Source organism: Cryptomeria japonica, chromosome 3 (genome assembly GCF_030272615.1).
Source record: "Cryptomeria japonica chromosome 3, Sugi_1.0, whole genome shotgun sequence".
NCBI classification, from domain to species: domain Eukaryota; kingdom Viridiplantae; phylum Streptophyta; class Pinopsida; order Cupressales; family Cupressaceae; genus Cryptomeria; species Cryptomeria japonica.
In genome coordinates, this window is record NC_081407.1 from 872,445,357 (window position 1) to 872,466,255 (window position 20,899).

At 38.4% G+C, this 20,899-nt stretch overlaps 1 protein-coding gene across 1 annotated transcript; it reads right to left on the bottom strand.

The window, feature by feature from the left end:
* Window positions 1-3,823: 3,823 nt before the first annotated feature.
* LOC131076443 (LOB domain-containing protein 1-like) lies at window positions 3,824-4,474 on the bottom strand. The gene is made up of 2 exons (XM_058013626.1): window positions 4,316-4,474; window positions 3,824-4,150 (listed from the first exon to the last, which is right to left on the bottom strand). Exons 1-2 carry the CDS (start codon window positions 4,472-4,474, stop codon window positions 3,824-3,826), a joined length of 486 nt encoding a protein of 161 aa, XP_057869609.1.
* Between the last annotated feature and the right edge of the window lie 16,425 nt (window positions 4,475-20,899).

Here is a 20,899-nt window from a genome sequence, read left to right on the forward strand (position 1 = left end):
TAAGTGAGGACTAGGCAAAAGTTGTAGGATGATAGTAAGGATATGAGTGGGACTATGCAAAAGATGTAGGACGATAATGAGGATGTGAGTGGGACTACGCAAAAGATGTAGGATGATAATGAGGACATAAGTGGGACTATGTAGGATGATAATGAGGATGTGAATGGGACTATGTAAGATGATAATGAGGACATAAGTGGGACTATGAAAGGACTATGTAAAAGACTACCTAGGGTCAGTAGTATGTAAGGACTTTTGAGAATTGATTTCAAAATGGACTTTGTTTTCTGTAACTTCATGTGTAGGACAATGTTTTGTAGTTTTCCAAATCTAAGAATAATTGCTAGTAGGTATGTATAGCTGATTGACTCAATTTTCATACAATCTCAGATAATTCAGAGATACGTGGGATAGGGCCTGAAATAGCCCAAGGGACTGACTCAATACTGGTCTAGCACATCGATACATAAAAATGCATGGAATACAATCTTAGGCTGGATAGTGGACACCATTCAGTGAGGCCCTTACGAAATGCCAAGACAAAATGAACAGATAGAGAGTCTGGTAGCACTGGCTCCACTCTACGGCACACACTTCTTGGGCATGCCAATCTCTCTTACCCTGAAGATCCAAGGATCTTATAGCTGAGGGATTCTTGTATCATAGTGTAAAGTACATGAAGGGTATCTATGGGGTATGATCCGCACTCCCAGAACCACTGAATGTAGGATTTTTGGCAACTAATTTTTTCTTAGTATTAGGTTTTGAGGGGTCCCGATCCAATGACGGATTCTCAGAGCAAGCCACTTAAGGCTATAGTTGAGCTTATCGATGCAAGGAAGGCCCCCACATACGTCGAATTCACTCAACACTCTAGCCGCTTGACCAATATATTTATATAGCGGCTCGAAAAACCCGCTCGAGAGTACACTGGGAGAGATGATATCCCCAATGCATCCCAATTTCAAGTACCATTATGGGGTGATGAAATCCCCAGTCAAAGATACCCTTCACTATGTAGAACAAAAAGAAAATTTGGATGTCATTGTCACCTTCCTTCTTTCTCCCAAAAGCCCGATGGCGGGTAGAAAGTCAGTTAGTGCAACTTTAGGTCCACCCCAGACACAATGAAAAGTTCTTTTCCCTTAAGAAAATGAAACAATTATTTAACCTAATGCAACCTAATTTACGTTCATTTTATAGCCCAAATTTAGGTGTTAGATCCACATGTGCATGTCATTTTTAAACACCAAATCCAAGAATGAAGGCATACATGTCAATTTTAACCATTTGTTGATTTTTAAGCACCAAAAACCAAGTGTAAGATGCATGCATGTCAATTTTAGCCCATGTTCATTTTAAGAACCAACAACGAAGTGTGAGATTATCCATGCATGTCAATTTTAGCCCATGTTCATTTTAAGCACCAACAACGAAGTGTGAGATTATCCATGCATGTCAATTTTAACTGTTGTTGATTTTAAGCACTAAAAATTGAAGTGTGAGATTATCCATGCATGTCCACTTTAACTGTTGTGACATGTGCATGCAAAATTACTAATCTAATCCTCTCTACTAATCCTCCACAGGCTGTAACAGAAGATTAGTAGCAAAATAAACCAATAGAAAACACAAACTGAGAACTTGATAGAGGCGATTGCATAATAATACCTGAGCGATTGCGTGATACTTACTGAGTGAATGCGTGAATCTGATAGAGCGAATGCGTGAATCTAACATAGCCAATGTGGGACGTTATCTGCTCGATTGCATAACACTAACAGGTCAATTGCGTGACAGAATGTAGACAACAAAAAAAAAATAGAAAAATACAAGAAAACTAAACCCGATCAAGAACCTGCAAAACCAATTGTGAAGCCCTAGCCAAACCCCTCATCATTCATTCAATATTGATTAGATCATATTTAACTGTATAAGAAAGAACTAGGCTATTATATCTATCTAAGGCCAGTTGTTCTTCCGAATCCTGTATCAATTTTTCTTCCTAGAGAAGTTTTTGATATCGTTTGGCTTCTCTCCTTTGTTGTTTCGTCCTTCTTGCACCTGAAATCTTGAACTGAACTTTTCTTGCCATAAATTGTGTTAATCAAATCCTGAAATAAAAAAGTTATTTTGATCTTGGATTAACCAAATTTAAGACAAAATTATACAGAAGCAATAACAGACAGAAGAAAAATAAAACAACAATTAATCGTGCGGATGCGTGACCCAGAAAGGGCGATTACGTAATCTGGACAAGGCGATTGCATGACCCTGTCAGAGAAAATGCGTGAACCCGAAGGGTCGAATGCGTAAATCTATCTATGTGATTGTGTGACGATGTAAGCTTGATTGCGTGACAAAAAATCTTTTCTCAAAATTCGTGCCGCTGGTAACCTGCAAGTGACACAAAGATTCAAAATTCATGATTGTTGAGAATGGAGATTGGATGCTCAATTCATAGATAATTGGTGAAGATTGATTGGAAGGTGGAACATAATGATTAAGAGGTGTGAATTCAGGTGAGCTCAAATGCAAGTTGATAGTTGAACTGCTGATAGTGGGAGTAAAAATCAATAGATTGAATAGACTAATTGAGTCAACTGATTGAGAAAAAGCTGACTGGAGGAAGAAAAAGAATGATTGGAGGAAATAAGGAGGATGACACAGAGAGTTTAATTTAGAAAAAGCTAACTGAAAGATGAAAATAGAAGTTGGAGGGATGAATGATTTAATTAATTAATTGATTTTATTAATTAATTTAGCATGTGCTTGCATTTAGATTTAGATTTTTAATTTAATCTTTCCATGAGATTTTAATTCAAATATTGAATTTATTAATTCAATTTAGCATTTGAATATATTTAGAACTTGACTTTGATTTTCAATTTGGTTTTTGAAATCATGCACATGTATTTGAATTTGGAAGAAATTAGAAGGATGTGAAATTAAATGAAATTAGAATTTGGGGATTTGGAATTACAAGAATTAATTAGTTAATTAAATAATTTAAAGAGACTATTTAATTAGTTAGAAATAATAAAGATTATTTAATTTAAAGGATTAAATAATAATTAATTAAATAATAAATATTTAATTAATATTTAGAAAAGGGTTGAATGACTAGATGATTGGAGATAGAAATTGAATAATTAGTAACTTATTTAAATTGGGGAATTAATCACAATTAATTAAATAATAATTATTTAATTAATATTAGAAAATAATTAAAATGATTAAAGAATAGGAAAATAGAATAATTAATAAAATGATGAGGAAATATGAAATTAGAAGAATAAGATTAATTAACTTAATTAAATAATTAAAGAATTATTTAATCAATTAGAGGAATAATTAGTACATGATCAATGAGACATTTTTAAGTGTAGAGGGTATTCTTTACTTTTGTCATTTTTATTGTTTGCAACAAGATTACTTTCAAAAGTGAAAATTTAAGATGGGTCTCTTGATTGAGAGAGATTTATCAAATATGATAATTAATTCACTAGATACATTACAAAATAAAATGGATCAGCATATACAAAAGAGAAAAAAAAAATTATATAGAGACAAGGAGTACTATTAGTTTAACATTACAGATCAATATTGATAAAGATATCAAGTTTAAAATATTCTAAATACCTATTAAATAATAGAGACGAATTATAAACTGATTGTCTTGTAAATAAGTTGTTTCTAAGACTATATAAAAACATAAATTAAAAATTAATTAAAGAGACTCTATAATTAATCATCTCAGGAGAATCAATAGAATGAGTTCGCCTGAAAATAGGCAAGGGTTCTCAGGTAACCCTAAACACCTTCACCGCGGATCCCAAAATCCAAAAGGATTTTCATCACCTTGCACTACTATTAGGCCTTCCTTACTATTTTGATCTACTATTAACTCATTATCCATTGCAGTTCCTGTTTCGCTGGATTTACAAAAGTCGGTGACGAGAGACGCAAGATTAGCCTGTGTGTTGAGAAGCTCAGCTTGAACTGCTGTCAGTTGTGATTGGAGATGTAAAACTTGCTTCTGTAGTCGACAAATGGCACCTACGCAACCGTAGATTGGATCATTAACTCTTGAATTTGCTTCGTATACCAGGCTTTCTACTGCATCTGCCCTCTTCTCAGCTGGAATATCCTGCAATATCAAAACAACAGCAAAAAGAGCAAACGGATTCCATCGATCAATACTTTGATTAAAGTACTGCTCGATTTGTAGCAGTAAATACTCATATTTTTTTGTTAAATCTGAGAAAAGGAGTAATCTTTCTGGAAAAATCTTTTAAAAATCGTTTATTTATACCTGAAGGGTTTTGACAATGTTGCTGGTTCCAAGGAATTTGTGTACTACTAAGAATTTGTGAGGATCATTTGGTGGAAAATAAGGAGCAAGCACGCAGTTTTCTCCGCATTTTCTTCGTTGAATCTTGCAAGCGGCACACGGATATACAATCCGAGGCATCTCTCGTGTTTTCTGTTCCATCTGAGTTAAGCAGCCGGGAGAAAATATATAAAACTTTTAATGGTAAATCTAACAGATCAGAATCGTTTCAAAGAATCAATTGGCTATCTCAAATAAATGTATACCGAAGCTCAGGAGATGAGATCGATTTGGGACATAGACTTGATATAGGAAATATATTATTATAGCTCATGGTGTTAAAGAATTCCCATGCTAATTGAACGATTTCATTACGTCACCATATGACGACTCGAAATGTCGTAGCAGAAGTCATCCGACAAAATCGGATATCACATCTTTATCACAATGGGGAAGGTGTTGACTTGACTAGCAATTCTGTATTATTTTCAAGATATTTTTTTGTTTTAATTGATCAATGCTGAACTACATGAAACAATAGCAGACAAGATTTGCTTGACATTTCTTTTTCATTCAAAATAGGCTATGTTTTAATGTTCATATGCAAGTTCAAGTTCATAAAGTGGTTTTGAGAAGTTTTCACTCGTAAATATTTACATGGAACAATACTTTTTTGTATTTTTGTTCATGAATTTTTTCTCCTTGGAATATTTTCCTTTCACATGGGTGTCATTATTGATAGAGCCACAAATTTAAAGAGTGTCAATAAAGTTATGGTTAGTCTCCTTCACCATGTGATCAAATTTTGTCATTCTAGATGATTTCATAGAAAAAGTTGTTCTAGTTGATTTTTTTTTATTTTTTTTCCATATAGATGTTATTTGAGAAGTTTATAGATGGTTAAGTTCTTCTAGATTGTTGGCCCCACTTGCTAATAAGGATCCCTTTCTATACATATAACTTTGACAACTTAATGATGCAATCATGTTTTGTATTGTCATTGTTTTCTCGGTCCAATCTCACCTTTCAAGATGTGATGTCAGTCCATTTATATTATGTTATTGATTTTTATTATAACGTAAAAATATTATTCATCACTCAAATAAACTCCCATGCTTTTTAATAGTCCCTACACCTAATCTAGTAAATAATATATCAATCAATATAATTAGATGTAGAAAAATTTAAAGAGTTACTACTCTCATGTAAAAATATAAATGAGAAAGGGAATAGGGGGTTAGTTCGTTATTATTACAACACTTTCAATAGATATATTGTGATATGGTTGAATATTAGATTTTAATTTTTTTATTATTGAATATTTTTTATCGAAGCTATGAATTAGTGAAGCTACAAATAAGTAGTTCTTCATCCCTAACATAAATAATCATCATTAATGCAATGGTAAGAAAACTATGACCACTATGGCCCAATAGAATTTGAGTGCTTACAAGCATAATATCCCAATGAGGGTTTTGAATCTCAAAGGGTGAACAATTCAATTGTGCAAGTAGAATGACCCAATGAGGGCTCTCAAATTGTGAGCTCAATGAATTAATGAGGGACAAAAACTTGGTGGAGAGAACTAGAATGCCATAATTTAATCATCACATTATACCATTAATGGCTAAATTTCATATTATCATAAAATATTAAGTTGATGGTTGTTTTGCGCTCTGTTAGGGTTTGCTTTTGTTTACTATCTACTTTTTTTTAGGTGGCTCTATCATCATACCACATTTATTGTGGCAGTTTTTTGGGTTTATTATGGCCTTGGCTAGCCTCAACCCCACATTTAGTGCTAGTGTTGAAACTTTGGTATCTAGTGATCATGGCACTCCCAAACAAGCACCCAAGGGAATTTATTCCCAATGTCTTTCATGAGGTATTTTTGTTGGGACCCCTAATATTGGTTGGTGAATTATCATTCATAAAATGTTATCAAATTAAAGTGATTCTAACATCATTCATCCATATCAAATTCTAACATCATTCATCCATATCAATGAGCTGAAAGTAAATAGTAGTAACAAAAAACACATCCACACGATAATACCAAATCCTAACGTGGAAATCCTAAACTGAGAAAAACCATAGTGAGAACTAAACTCACAATATATAGTAACAATTTTATAATAGATAAGGCTTCCTGTCAAAAAGAGCTTACTGCTCCAGACTTGCAGACTGAGGCACACAACCTCAAACAAGATACAAAAAGAGAGACTCACTCAACTGAAGATCACTTTTTCAAGGCAAGATACAAAACTGGTCTTATAAAGTAGTAAGAGTAATAGATTTAAATGTATACAGAAAGGCATTTCTTCAAATGTAAATAATAGTTCTTTGAATATACTCATATGTCTGCTTTGTACACCTCCAAACCTTTGCATTTACTCACTCTGCATCTACCACTCACTCTATGTATCCACACATTCACAGAACTACTTTTTCATCTTCCATATCTAACATAGCCAATCTGCTCAATATATACTGTTTATGGTGAAAATGGATAACAATAATAACAAAATTGAAAGGCTAAATGAATCCAACCACTAAACCCTAGCCTAACAATGAACAAAGATCCACCATAACATATGAAGATAACCTAAGACAATGCAAATAACTCAAAATCACAAAGATTATACCATCACATGTCCAATAGGGTTTTGATCTCCATTCTTCCTATCTCCATTGATCTTGCTTGATATACTTGCTCTCAGATTTTTATATGCACAAGAGCTCAACAAAGAACGGAATGTGGTTGCAAGTGGAATTGTAGCGTAGCCAAGTACTCCAAAATCAGTCATTAGGATGTGTCATTGAAGAAAGCATCTCCTTAAATAGAAGACACAATAAGAAATGGAGGGTTAAGATTGAGAGGTGTAAAAAGAGAGGTCGGCTAGGATTAGAGGGTAGGTAAAAGAAATAGTAAAATAATGAAAGAGGTAGGTAGTGTATGAATTAAGAGATGAGTGACATGTGTCATGTGTAGAAAAGGATAATGAATTAATTAAATAAATAAAGATTTATTTAATTAATAGAAGAAATAGGACAATTAAATAAATAAAATATTTATTTAATTTAGGAAAGGGATAATTTAAATAAATAAATGTATTTATTTAAATGAAAAATAAGGCTAGAAGAGGATAAATGAATTAATTAAATAAATAAAAATTTATTTAATTAATAGAAGAATTAGGCTTAGATAATTAAATAAATAAAATATTTATTTAATTAGACATGACAATTTTGGGTGTCTACATTTTGCCCCTCTTTGAGACAATGCGGCTTGTCGCGTTGTTTCAAAGAAGATAAGATGAACTGATACAAAGTTGCCCCAGTATGGGAATGATATGCCCCCTCGAGAGATTGGATGAAAATGTCTGAAAAGATTGCAGACAATCTCTCGATAAGAAAGACGGGATAGAATGGACTGATTGGATGAAGTGACAAAGTCACGGGATGAGAAAGACTGACTCGAGAAATGAAGGCCAGGGCCAGGGTAGGCTATAAGATAGGCCACGGGCAAAAGACATCCTCATTGTCATCCACACCCTTAGAAGATCACAGTGCAGAGCGAGAAAAGAGCAGCAGCAGGCAGTAGCGATGGCATTCATTCATAGATTCGACCGTGTCCGCCGATTCCAGCGACCAGCCGATGCAGGAGAGCCGGTAAGTACCCGAAAACCTCCTCGTACTTTCACGCATTTCGAGTTTTGTCATAAATGCATGTTTAGGAGCAATAAATGCGCTAGGAATAGGATAGTTTAAAAGTGCAAAAACGCGCAACCGTGTCTGTGTCAGCGCCAGGCGCGTCTGTGTCCAACAGGCGCGTCTATGTCGGATCCAGGCGCGTCTGTGCCTGGAACCGCGTTTGTGTTGAATGCAGACGCGTTTGTGAAATGCAGCAGCATCTGTGATTTTTAGTAGCGTTTATGTCATGTAGGGACGTCTGTGTTCCCTGGTCGCGTTTGTGTCTGGCATAGGCACATGTATGCAGTCTATAAGCGCGTTTATGAGTTAAAAGTGCCTGTGTGTTGTAAAAGTGCGTTTGTGTGTTTAAATGCATGGTTTTAGTCTTATAGGTCAAATCGACAGTTCTGTGATGAACATACGCTGTCGATTGGATAAGCTGCTGAGAGGATACACTCAAGCAGGTCCTCTAGGAAGATTAGGATAGATTAAGGCACTTTGTGATGAACAGGGAGCACCAGGATAGGCAGCACTTTGTGATGAACAAGGAGTGCGAATGTGAGTGACACTTTGTGATGAACAGGGAATGTCACACACGTAGTACTTTGTGATGAACAGGGAGCACTACTAGGATAGATAGCAACACTTTGTGATGAACAGTGAGTGTCACTAGGGTAGATAACCATATGCATTTAGGTAGCAAGTAGCATTTGTGATAAACAGTGAATGCCACGATAACTGACAAGATTGATTATGTGACTGCAGGAGTATTTACTGATGTTAGAGTCACGGGAGAGATTCCCGTCGACTCAGAGACTGTGACCAGAGTTGTCGATCCAGGACATGATTTCCATTGAGGAGATGGGACTCACACATATGCTCTATGTGCCTGAGTTTCGGGCAAACATGGGGTTGCTGACTGCGTTGGCCGAGAGATGGCACTCGGAGACGTGCACGTTTCACCTGCCGATGGGTGAGATGACAGTGACATTGGAGGATGTGTACAGGATACTACATGTCCCTATTGATGGAGAGTTGATTCCCTATGACCGTGACGGTGACAAGGAGGCATTGAGACGGGTGTTTCAGGATCCCGGTTTGGAGATGCGAGCAGGTCATGTAGCCTGGGATACCATGACTGCCACAGGTTTAGCATTGCCGGCAGTTGTTGGGGGAGTCATCAATGGATATTTGTGTCCAGACAGGGCCACACGAGGATTGGCGGTGGGTTGGGGAGGGGCATTGGAGACGCTGATGGCAGAGCACACTAGGTATGCATGGGGGCCATGTGTCCTAGCACATTTGTATTATGAGCTGCATCAGTTTGTATACCACGGATCAGTGGGTTTGGGCTGCGGTGTGACTCTCTTGCAGGTGTGGGCCTATGAGCACCTTCCCATCACACGGCTGATTCATTTCAGAGGCAGAGGACAGGGACAAAGTTTTGTGCACCTATATGCCATGATTACATCCCAGCCTCAGATTGGGAGATTGGAGCACTGGAGGAGAGTTATTGATGATATTGACATGGTGATCTGGAGGCCGTATCTAGGATGCGAGGAGTGGGAGGACGATGCCTTGGAGCTACCATATGTGTTTAGGAGCAGGTATCTGATTGGGCGGACGCCCTATATTCTGGAGAGGCAGCTGGTAGATAGGGTGTGCAGGCAGTTCGGGCGGATTCAGCGGATGCCACGAGGCTCGGGCATGTATGCCCGTACGGTCAGAGATCAGGTGCAGTTTGGCCCACTGCTATCATATGATCAGGCAGTGATGCAGCTAGCGGAGATGATGTCGATGCCATGGGACATGTGGCCAGAGGTAGAGGATGCAGGGATGGATGCCGAGTACTCTGCATATTGGACAGAGCATCCATTTCCCAGATTGACAGATCCGGCAGAGCCACTAGATGGAGAGGGTGGAGGAGAGGATGATGATGGAGGAGGGGATGGAGGTAGGGGCCGGCGGAGGTGAAGGGGAGTGGTGGGAGAGAGATGGGTAGCACCTCGGAGGGAGGGAGGACAGGAGAGAGCAGCTCCAGTGGTGAGAGGACGGGGTGGACTGCCCCTGCAGGTGCCAGCAGCATAGGGTCCTAGACAGGGACAGAGACAGGTGCAGCCACAGGTACCTATACAGGCACAGGGGCAGGTGCAGGCAGAGGTTGGGGGACAGGCACCTGTAGAGGAGGAGCCACAGGCACGGACGGAGAGCGGAGACTCTGAGGAGGATGAGGTGGTGAGGCTACGGGAGATCTGCCAGGGCCAGGCAGATGAGATTGAGGATTTGGTTCGAGAGAGGAACCACCTCAGGATCAGGGTCCGAGACACAGAGCGGGAGAGGGATCAGGCCATCCAGAGATACACAGAGGCCGAGACAGCTCTGAGGGCAGGTAGGCGGGCAGTAGAGGATGCAGCGGCAGGCTACGCATATGTTTTGCGAGATGGAGAGGAGATCGCCTACTGGAGGGATCTATACTATGCAGCCGTGCCAGCAGATCAGCGGGCTAGGAGCTTCCAGAGATCGTCGCGCACAGCGATGGCTACGGGAGGGAGTCGCAGGAGACAAGCATCCAGCGGTGGGGTCATGGGGCCTCCACCACCACCAGAGAGACAGGGGGATCCTGGGGCGGGTCCATCTACAGCTCAGACTCCGTCGAGGCGAGGCGGCTCCGAGGGAGGGAGTTCCTCATAGCTATAGTGGGCTCCCATTGTATCAGTATATGTACCATTATTGTATTGTAGACACCTGCGGGTGATTCTTTTGTAGCCATATGATTCTTTTGACATCATTGTATTATGACACATTTGATTATATATGAGATGATTCATTTTTGCGGCAGCTATATGCATGTGTACCTTATGTGATGAGATGTTCTTATGTGATGCATGTTTTATGATATGGATGCTTATATGATGCAATGCAATATATTTTTGTTCTTTTATGTTGTATATGTGATGCATGATGCAAATGTGAATGTATGTAATGCAAATGAATATGATAATGCAAATGATTATTTGCATAATGACAATGTGAGATGTGCTAACATGTGTTGTATGCAGGATGTGATGCAATTGTGGTATCTATATGTATGTATGAAATGCTTATATGTGGTGATGCAGGTGTAACTATATGAAATGCAAATGTTTTTGGTGTGTCATTATACTCAGTCATGTGATAGCAGGCTACGTGGACTCAGAAGGACGATGGAAGTCAATCAAGAAAGGGGGATGGAAGACAGAAGATATGAACGTGAAAGAGCTTCTTGTGCATTATCATCATTGAGCTTTATTATGGCAGAATAGGTTATGACAATCGAGGCATTTGTTCGGCCCAGAAATTCATTGTACCTGTTTGCATGGAGATAAGACAGTCACAAACAAGGAATGCCCCAGTTCATACTAGACTCAAAGTGTCCTCATATCCTTGGACAAGTCATAGCGTTATTAAGAGACAATCCACAGACAGCGAATGCAAATAGGTGACGATACCCCATCCTCGCCTTTCTAGTCAAAGACATCCTGGAAAAGCTAAAAGACATGTCACCAAAAAGATAAAATCAAAAGAAAACCAAGACTCGACACCAACATCCACTGTAGTCCTCAAGTTTAGTGTCTCTTGTCACTTGTTTAAGTCTTATTCGATTGTGGTCACAATGTTCACTTTCACAAAAAGGATCGATAGCACTGAACCATATGTTGTCTGAGTCTGTTGAAAGATTCGATTTGTTGAAGCCCATTGTTGCTGCTGTGTCTCATCTGAAACTGACTGAATCCATGAAACTGATACTTTATTGCGGAGAAGATGGAACTTTAGTGCGGATCTGCGATGCAAATGCTGCTTTATTGCGGATTGTGCTCGGATAGACTGAAGAAAGCTGAAAGAAACTGTACTCCTCGAAACATGTGATGTTCTCAGTTCCACACCCATTACTAGACGTAAGAATTGGCCGTAGTCACAGATAGGATCTGATTTATTATGGATGGAAAGGGAGTGAAAAGGGAGGGTTATGGATGGCTAACCAATCTTAGGTAAATCAATAACAAGCCATGATGGGAATGGGCAAGTTTATTGTGAGTGAATAGGTTGTGAATGTGTGCGAAGTGAAAGGATGAAAGAGAATCCTGAAGGAGGGAGGAGCAAAGTCCCTACGCATGGCGCTGGTGACCCAGTTTTCACCATGGTACTTGCCCAGGGCGCCACCGAAGTGGTTTTCACCGTTGGACGAAATTATTTCTCTTTACTTTTTTCAATTTTTCAATTTTTTTTGTTGTCACAAGGCGCCTGTTTGCTAGGTTTTCACCAAGTAACGATTTTTTTGTTTTTATAATTTTTTTTTTTTTTTGTATTTTTAAAATTTTTGATTTTTTTTTTTGTATTTTTGAATTAGGATGTTCCGAAGAGCTTATGTGTAGAACCTGCGAAGGTGCATGCTGTTGATAGGATCCTCTAAGGGTTCACCTTCTGTAGTTGAGAGCTGATATGCCCCAGATCCATATGCTGCTGTGATGATGTAAGCACCAAGCCAGTTTGGTTCGAACTTGCCCTTCTTATCTCTGTCTTGCTGATTCTTGGAGTTCTCTTTGAGTACTAAGTCACCTACCTCAAATGCGCGAGGCTTGACTTTGTGATTGTAGCTGCATTGTTCCTTGACTGAATGATGTGTAGCTTGAGTGACTGTCTTCCTTGATGAAGGAACTGCAATAGGATTACTAGTGTGTGGACTACACAGGCCCATATGCGTGTCACCTAAAGAAGTTTGGGCATCACTAATAGCAAAGTCCTTCGAGGAAGCTCCATTAAAGGTCCGTGATGTATCACCAAAAGGGAAAGGATGTGTGGAACAAGTGGATGAGTTATGAAGGCTTATGACTGTGAAAAGAAGTGAAAGTAGGATAGCATGATGGAGACTTAAGATCAACAAGTATGCTTTTTGACTTAAAATTGTAGAACTTTTGCCCCCAGTTATTTTGATATTAGGGGATATCAACTCTTGCTCTTTTTCTTTCATAGGATTTTTATCCTTGAATTTGATTTTTGCAGAGTCCAATAGCTTTTGATTTTGATTTGGACTAAAGGACTTTTCTTTAGTTTTTACTTTTAGATTTTTCTTTTCAAAGCTTGATTTTTGATCCCCAATGAGTAAGGGCTTTTGTGATTCTTGTTGATCCAAGTCTGGGAGTGGAGTGGAAATGGAATGAGTGGATGATATGGTAAGGCTATGTGAGTCCTCAAGAGGGTTGGCGATACGCTCAATAGATTCTTTGTTGGAACCATTCTTAGGACTATTGATATCAAGAGATGCTTGCACCACTAGAGGATATTTGCATTCAGACTTAGTAGCCACAACACTAGGTGGTTCACACCCAATTCCTTGGCATTGAAAATTGTTTGTAGGTTGTTCCTGTCGACTAAATGCCTTAGGAGATAGTGGGAGTTGATCAACATGGAAGATATATTCACCACATCCCATGTCTTTAACCTTGAATTTTTCTTTGAGCTTTGTTTGTTTTGATGTAGAAGCTTTCAAGGATTCAGGATCCACATATGTCGATGAAGGAATAGCTTCTCGATTAGCTGGAATTGTTATTTCGGATCTAGGTTGCAAATTGTTGCAATATATGAATGGATTTGGATCCGCTTTGATGGTCACTTCAACTCCATTATGTAGAAACTTGATACATCGATGATATGTAGATGGGACTGCGCTCATTTCATGAATCCATGGGCGTCCCAAGAGTATGTTGTATGTGAGATCCAGATCAAGGACTTGACAAACCACATCCTTTGTAACTGGCCCAACTCTGAGAGGTAAAATGATTGTGCCCTTGGATGAACGCTCTTCATCATCATATGCTTTGATAGTAATTTTGTTTGTAGAATTCACAGCTTTATCAGAATATCCTAATTGTTTAATAGTGCTCAATGTACAAATGTTTAGACCAGCTCCTCCATCTATCAGGACTCGCTTTATTCGGTGTGTATGTATGAAGGCTTCAACGTGTAAAGGTACATTATGAGGCTGACTTATGGAGGCATCATCGGCTTCTGTGAATGTGAGGGAATGTGGAATGGATAGGTATCCCACCATGGCTTGAAACTGGTCCACGTTCAGATCAGTAGGGACAGCAGTGTCTCTCAAGATTTTGTCGAGGATGGATTTATGTGCAGGAGATATACGTAAGAGCTCAAGAATGGAGATGAGCGCGGGTGTCTTCCCTAACTGTTCTACAAGATTGTACTCAGGCTTGGTAGATAAAGGATTGGTATTCTTAGTGGAGGCACCTGGCAATGTAATCTTACCTCAACGGGTTGTAACATGACATTCGGAGGTAGCTTCGGATGAAGATCCCACACCTTTTAGGACAATCCTAGGTCACTGAGGAGGATTCCCGGGATTTTTGTTTTTGATAGTAATGGTAGAGATATGATTGTCCATTGAGATGTGATTGATGGTAGAATCATAATTGTAAGGTGCTCTGGTGTAATTGGCTTGATCATATGTGACTTTGCCTTTTCCTTTGCCATGTTTTGGGAATGGTTCCTTAAACACCTCATGCTCTTGGTTAGATGAATGTCCCTCAATCTCTATATCTCCTCTGTCAATGAGATCTTGCACAATGTTTTTCAATCGATGGCAATTACCTATCTTGTGACCCTTGCTCTTATGAAACTCACAAAACTCATCATCATTCCACCAATTCGGTTTTACCTTTGGTTCATATGGAGGAAAATCTGGGACTGTGATCACTTTGTTTGCTACAAGCTTTTTGAATACTGATTCAAGTGGTTCTCCCAATGGAGTGTACTTCCTTCGTGGTTTTGAAGTTGTTTGATTGTTCACTTGATTGTTGGTAGAACTTGATCCAGAAAAGATGAACTTTGGTCTCACTGTGTTGGCATCAACAACACCATCATTAACTGTATTCTTGTTCTTGTTCCAAAATTTTGGTTTGTCCTTTCCTTTGAAGTCCTCTTTGTTTTCTTTGAATAGTTTGATAACTCCTTGTTCAATTAAGACCTTTTCTGTTGCTAGGCCCTTTTCAATGACATCCTTGAATGTAGACAAACAAGCTTTTCTGAGATCATAGCCAATAGCCTTATTAACATTTTGTGTGAACATTTCCACCATTTGTTTTTGCGGGATTTCACAAGAGCATCTGCTAGCTAGGTTTCTCCATCTTTGTAAAAATGATGCGAAAGATTCTCCTTCTTTTTGTTTCGTATTGCACAAGGTAGTAACTGAGACATCTATTTCAATGTTGTAAGAAAAATGCTGAATGAATGCTTCTACTAAGTCGCCCCATGACTTAATACTAGGAGGTAATTGAGAAAACCATTCCATCGCTTGATCTCCTAAGCTCTGTGGGAACAACCTCATTAAGTATGTTTCTTCTGCCGCTACCTCAATGCAAGCTGTGAAGAATTGTCTTATATGTGCCTTGGGGTCTCCTCTCCCTCTATATTTGTCAAATTTCGGCGTTGCAAAGTGCGGAGGAAACGGAGGCATTGGAATGCTCTTATCAAAGGGATAAGGGCATATATCTCTCATAGTATATGTGGGTTTTGATGTGCCCATGTCTTCCACTTTCTTTTGTAGATCTCTAATTTGTTGCTCCAAATTATTTTTGGGAGGAGATGGATTTCTTGTAGCATGTCCCATGTTTGAAACACCCATTTGAGGAGGAACTTGTTGCATATATGGATGATACTGATCGTAGACATGTCCATATGGAGGTCTATATTGTTGCGACATATATGGAGCACTTGGCATAATTTCTTGTTGGGGAACCCCATATCTGTTTTGTGTATATAAACCATATTCAATGGGCCTTTCATTTTCCATTGTGTTGCCCCCAATTTTGGCATGAGGTCTCCTTGTGTCAAAATTTTGAGGAAGTCCTTGAGTATCCATTTGTCTTGGTTGACCCATATCTTGAGCATGTGTTTGAGCATAAGGCCTCCATGATGGTCTTTGAGTGTAAGTATCATGCATTTGAGCTTGTGTATGTGGGATTGCTGGTTTCTGAAGCAAAACTGATGGTGACTCCGGCATCATATTATTTAGTCCTCCACTATTTGGTCTCCTTTGATCCATGTTATGTTGAGTTTGTTGTGAAGGTCTATTTTCCATAAGTTGAGATAAGTCAAAATCATGCAGTATTTTGGCTCCACTTTGTGCCATCATGTTTAGAAAGTATTGATGATCTCTCCTCATTATCTCTTCAACCAATCTATTGAATTGAGGATCCATTATGGATTCTTGTATGTCTACTGATAGTATTGAAGAATTGTCCACATTATCATTGTGTGTAGCATTGTGTATAGCGTTTGCGCTTTCCATATTTGGACTGTGTCTATAAACATTCATGTCTGGTAATGTAGTGTGCTCAGGATTGTAGAAGACATCATTGTCATACTCATAAGAACTCATGTTTACGGACCCTTGAGCTTCTTTAGCTTTTCTCCTAGATTTTTGAAGACGGGTTTCAACCATGAACTAGGTGTTTAGCAATATGTGAGAAACTAGATGAAGAATGACAAGAGTATGGAAGACCAAGAGTTGTATGGAATGTAAATGAATCTGAAGTTTACTTGCAATGTCCAAAGTGTAAGACCAAATATGTATGTAGTAGAGTAGGTGTGACTTCCAAAGAGAGGATAGTTTCTCTTGATGAGGTAAGCTGACCTTGACTCTAAGTAAGACCAAATGAGACCCAAAGGTAAGAAACCTTGATGAGGGACCACTTAGCAAAGTGTAGTAGTATGTAGTGTGTTGACAAAGTATGATGAGAACAAGCAAGTGACCTTTTGACTCAAGTTTAGACAAGTATGAATGTAAAATGAGGTATGAAGCAATGATGGACTGTGTAAGACCTTAGAACAGGCTGAATGCTAGATGAAACCTGAAGAGACAACCTAGGAAGATCAAGTATGCCGAAACTGATTTTCTTTGTTTGCTTGACTGTTAAACTTTTCAAATCCTGACACAGATGCCTCTGTATACTTCACAGACGCGGTTTTAAGACACAGACGCTATTCTGTTTGACGCAGACATGATTCTGAGATTTTCCTGTTGATGTTTGCTGGGACTGTAACAGTTTTTTGCAATTGTGGACACAGACGCGCCTGTATACTTCACAGACGCGATTTCCAGACACAGACGTGTCTCTGTTCGACACAGACGCTGATAAAAACACAGACGCTATTCTGTACTTCACAGACGCGTTTATCCGACACAGACGCGGTTTTAACAGACACAGACGCGTTTCTGTAACCTTAGTGCAATCTTTCCTATCTGTGAATTTGTTTTTGCTGTGACCAAATCTGATTTTTTGACTGTTTTTCGTGATAAGAGGACACAGTGTTGATGACCCAATGTTTGCAGACTGTTTAGACTCCAAAAAGTGTGTTGTTTGATGTAAAAAGTTTTTGCATACACTTGAAGACACAAAAGACACAATGTTTTGCTGTTTTGTCTTGATTGTTTGAATGTTTATCATAAGTCAAGCACAATTCTTATGGCTGGCCAGGACAATAATTGTTGATCCCACATGGGGTTTTACCCCCGAGGCTACGCTATTCAGAGTGGATACTTAGATGCTTGACCTCACTGGCTCCACCCTCGGCACTCACTTCTCGGGTCAGCCAAGCATCAGTCCCCATGAAAACTCCCCATGGCGAACTTTGTATCTCTACTAAGAACCGTATGTGTGTGGGCCGCTACCAGAGGTCCGACCTCCTGCCTCAACAACTAGAAGGATTTGGGCATCTAAAACAATGAGGTGCTAGTAAGGGCATCCGCTCGTGTGGCCATACATGCGGCACTTTCAGCTCTGTAAATACAGAAGGCTCCCAGCCGGTAGGGGTTACGCCCTACAAATGATCAAATAAATTTGATCAAACGGGTTTATGGGGAGACATAGTGTCGGTATGAACTAATCAGCACACGTTATTCATAGTTTTCACCATGAATACATTTGATTATAGTGGTTTGGATGAGGTGGGTTTTCCTCGCTACCACTTGGGTCGTTCTCTTCTCACTAGTAGTCCTAATGACCACACGGGAAGACAGGCCCTCTAAAGAATAAACAAAAAGAGCCTATTGCTCAAGACACAAAATACAATGATTCAATTTTAGTGCACCAATTGAAGTGTTTGCTAAGCTATGAAACAAGGCACACAATAAAAATTACAAAACCCTAGCCAAGGCCCTGCAACAAAATTGTTAGTAGTTTGGGTTGTTTCAAATGATAACCCCTTCCTGCAAGCACACAAGTTAGGTAAATTTTTAGAAAACCCAAAAAGACTTTTTGAAAAGGGGCCTTCAACAAAAACGTATTTGCCTCCAAAGCAAGCTGCAAATCAGGTTAGCTAGATCTGCAAAAGGTTAGCCAAAAATAAACCAGATCTGGAACCCTAAGTACAAAATCCAAAAACCCGAATCGAAAAACTTGAAAAATTTGCAAAACAGAATGCACAGACGCTGTTATACCAGACACAGACACGTCTGTCCGACACAGACGCGGTTATATGATTCTCAGACGCGATCTAAGAACACAGACGCCTATTTCTTCTACAGACGCGATAATATGATGCACAGACGCGATTCGGAATCACAGACGCGACTTTCGGAAACCTGCAAAAATAGAAAATGACAGAAACACAGACGCGATCCAAGATATCATAGACGCCTCTGAAATACAGAAACGCGATCCGAACACTCGCAGACGCGGAAAAAACCTAAAATGTCATCGAAATCGTCCGATCTGCAACTTCAAAAATGCAAAATCTGCAACAAAAATGTTAAATGCAAAGGGACAAGAGTCCCACCGGGTGTGCCAAAATGTTTATGGTGAAAATGGATAACAATAATAACAAAATTGAAAGGCTAAATGAATCCAACCACTAAACCCTAGCCTAACAATGAACAAAGATCCACCATAACATATGAAGATAACCTAAGACAATGCAAATAACTCAAAATCACAAAGATTATACCATCACATGTCCAATAGGGTTTTGATCTCCATTCTTCCTATCTCCATTGATCTTGCTTGATATACTTGCTCTCAGATTTTTATATGCACAAGAGCTCAACAAAGAACGGAATGTGGTTGCAAGTGGAATTGTAGTGTAGCCAAGTACTCCAAAATCAGTCATTAGGATGTGTCATTGAAGAAAGCATCTCCTTAAATAGAAGACACAATAAGAAATGGAGGGTTAAGATTGAGAAGTGTAAAAAGAGAGGTCGGCTAGGATTAGAGGGTAGGTAAAAGAAATAGTAAAATAATGAAAGAGGTAGGTAGTGTATGAATTAAGAGATGAGTGACATGTGTCATGTGTAGAAAAGGATAATGAATTAATTAAATAAATAAAGATTTATTTAATTAATAGAAGAAATAGGACAATTAAATAAATAAAATATTTATTTAATTTAGGAAAGGGATAATTTAAATAAATAAATGTATTTATTTAAATGAAAAATAAGGCTAGAAGAGGATAAATGAATTAATTAAATAAATAAAAATTTATTTAATTAATAGAAGAATTAGGCTTAGATAATTAAATAAATAAAATATTTATTTAATTAGACATGACAATTTTGGGTGTCTACATATACCAATCAGATCCAAAAAAACCATCACTAAGTCGGCCAAAAAAGTATGTAATGTGTACATAGCATCAAACCAAAAATATATTATCCAAAGTGTATCCAAAATATAAAAAGATGTGTACCAAGTTGGAATTCCTTCCAATCAATATCAAAAACACTTTACACCTAATTGCTTGAACCAAAATGCATAAATCAGTACAAAACTTGTTTTGCACAACAAACTATTTAATTTGGACCCAAAACAAATAAATAGTTTCATCCAAGAGAACCATGACATTTGTCTCATCAAAATAACAACTTATAATCTCCTAAGACATATCTCTAAGTACAAATACTTTTTTCAGTCCATGATAAGTTTCTCCTGAGAAATCAATAGAAGTACTTCTAGACTAGTTAAGAACATTAAACCTCCGGAAACATACTGGAAAATCATTGCATACCATCTCATCAACACAATGTGAACCTATAGATATATCTACATCATAGTATCAAGAAAATAAGCATTCAAAACATCTAGACCACCAATTAGCCATCAACTAGGCCTATCAAAATATAGATCACCAATAATAATTGGGGCAACATGAGATTGACAAAGGTTTGACATCAATGACTACTAAATATCCGAACAACTAAGAGGGGGCTTGTATCCATTGACAACAAATTTTCTTTTAACCTTAATCCAAAAATCCAGAATATTTAAATAGAATTAACATAATTTGAAAATGCATCCACGAATCAAATCAGACACAAGAAACACCAGAATTTACATGGAAAACACAAGAAGGGAAAATCCATAGAGAATGCTAATTCTCAATATTAAAACACCGGTTAAGGTGATTTTTACAGAGGGTGCTCACTACCAATGTGCTCACTGTTGGTGGGCTTGCTGTCGTGAAAGGCTCACTGCCAATATACTCACTGCAAATGGGCTCACTACCCTGAATGGTTCACTGCCGAAGGAGAAAGAAAGACAAAGATAATCTGCCACAAGAAAAACATAGTCTTCACTAGCAGTACTACTTGTGGTAGTAATCCACAACACTATACTCACACAATCACCAGATTATTTTTAATTTTGCATGTCTTCAACACAAAAATCCATATATCAAGTCATCAAATCAAACTCCTATATATAATATCTTTGAAAAGCATAATTCTCAATGTTGGCTGAGACAAAGATTAAAAATAGGTCTCTACTAAACATTCCAATGGTGGTAAGAAATCAAAAGTGTAGCATATGATATTGATCCTCATCGAAC

Bases quoted from the DNA above. Each gene is read 5' to 3' on its own strand.
- LOC131076443 (XM_058013626.1), bottom strand. From the start codon at position 4,474: ATGCCTCGGATTGTATATCCGTGTGCCGCTTGCAAGATTCAACGAAGA. The intron at 4,151-4,315 runs GTATAAATAAAC...TTGATATTGCAG, and splicing joins ACATTGTCAAAACCCTTCAG to GATATTCCAGCTGAGAAGAG.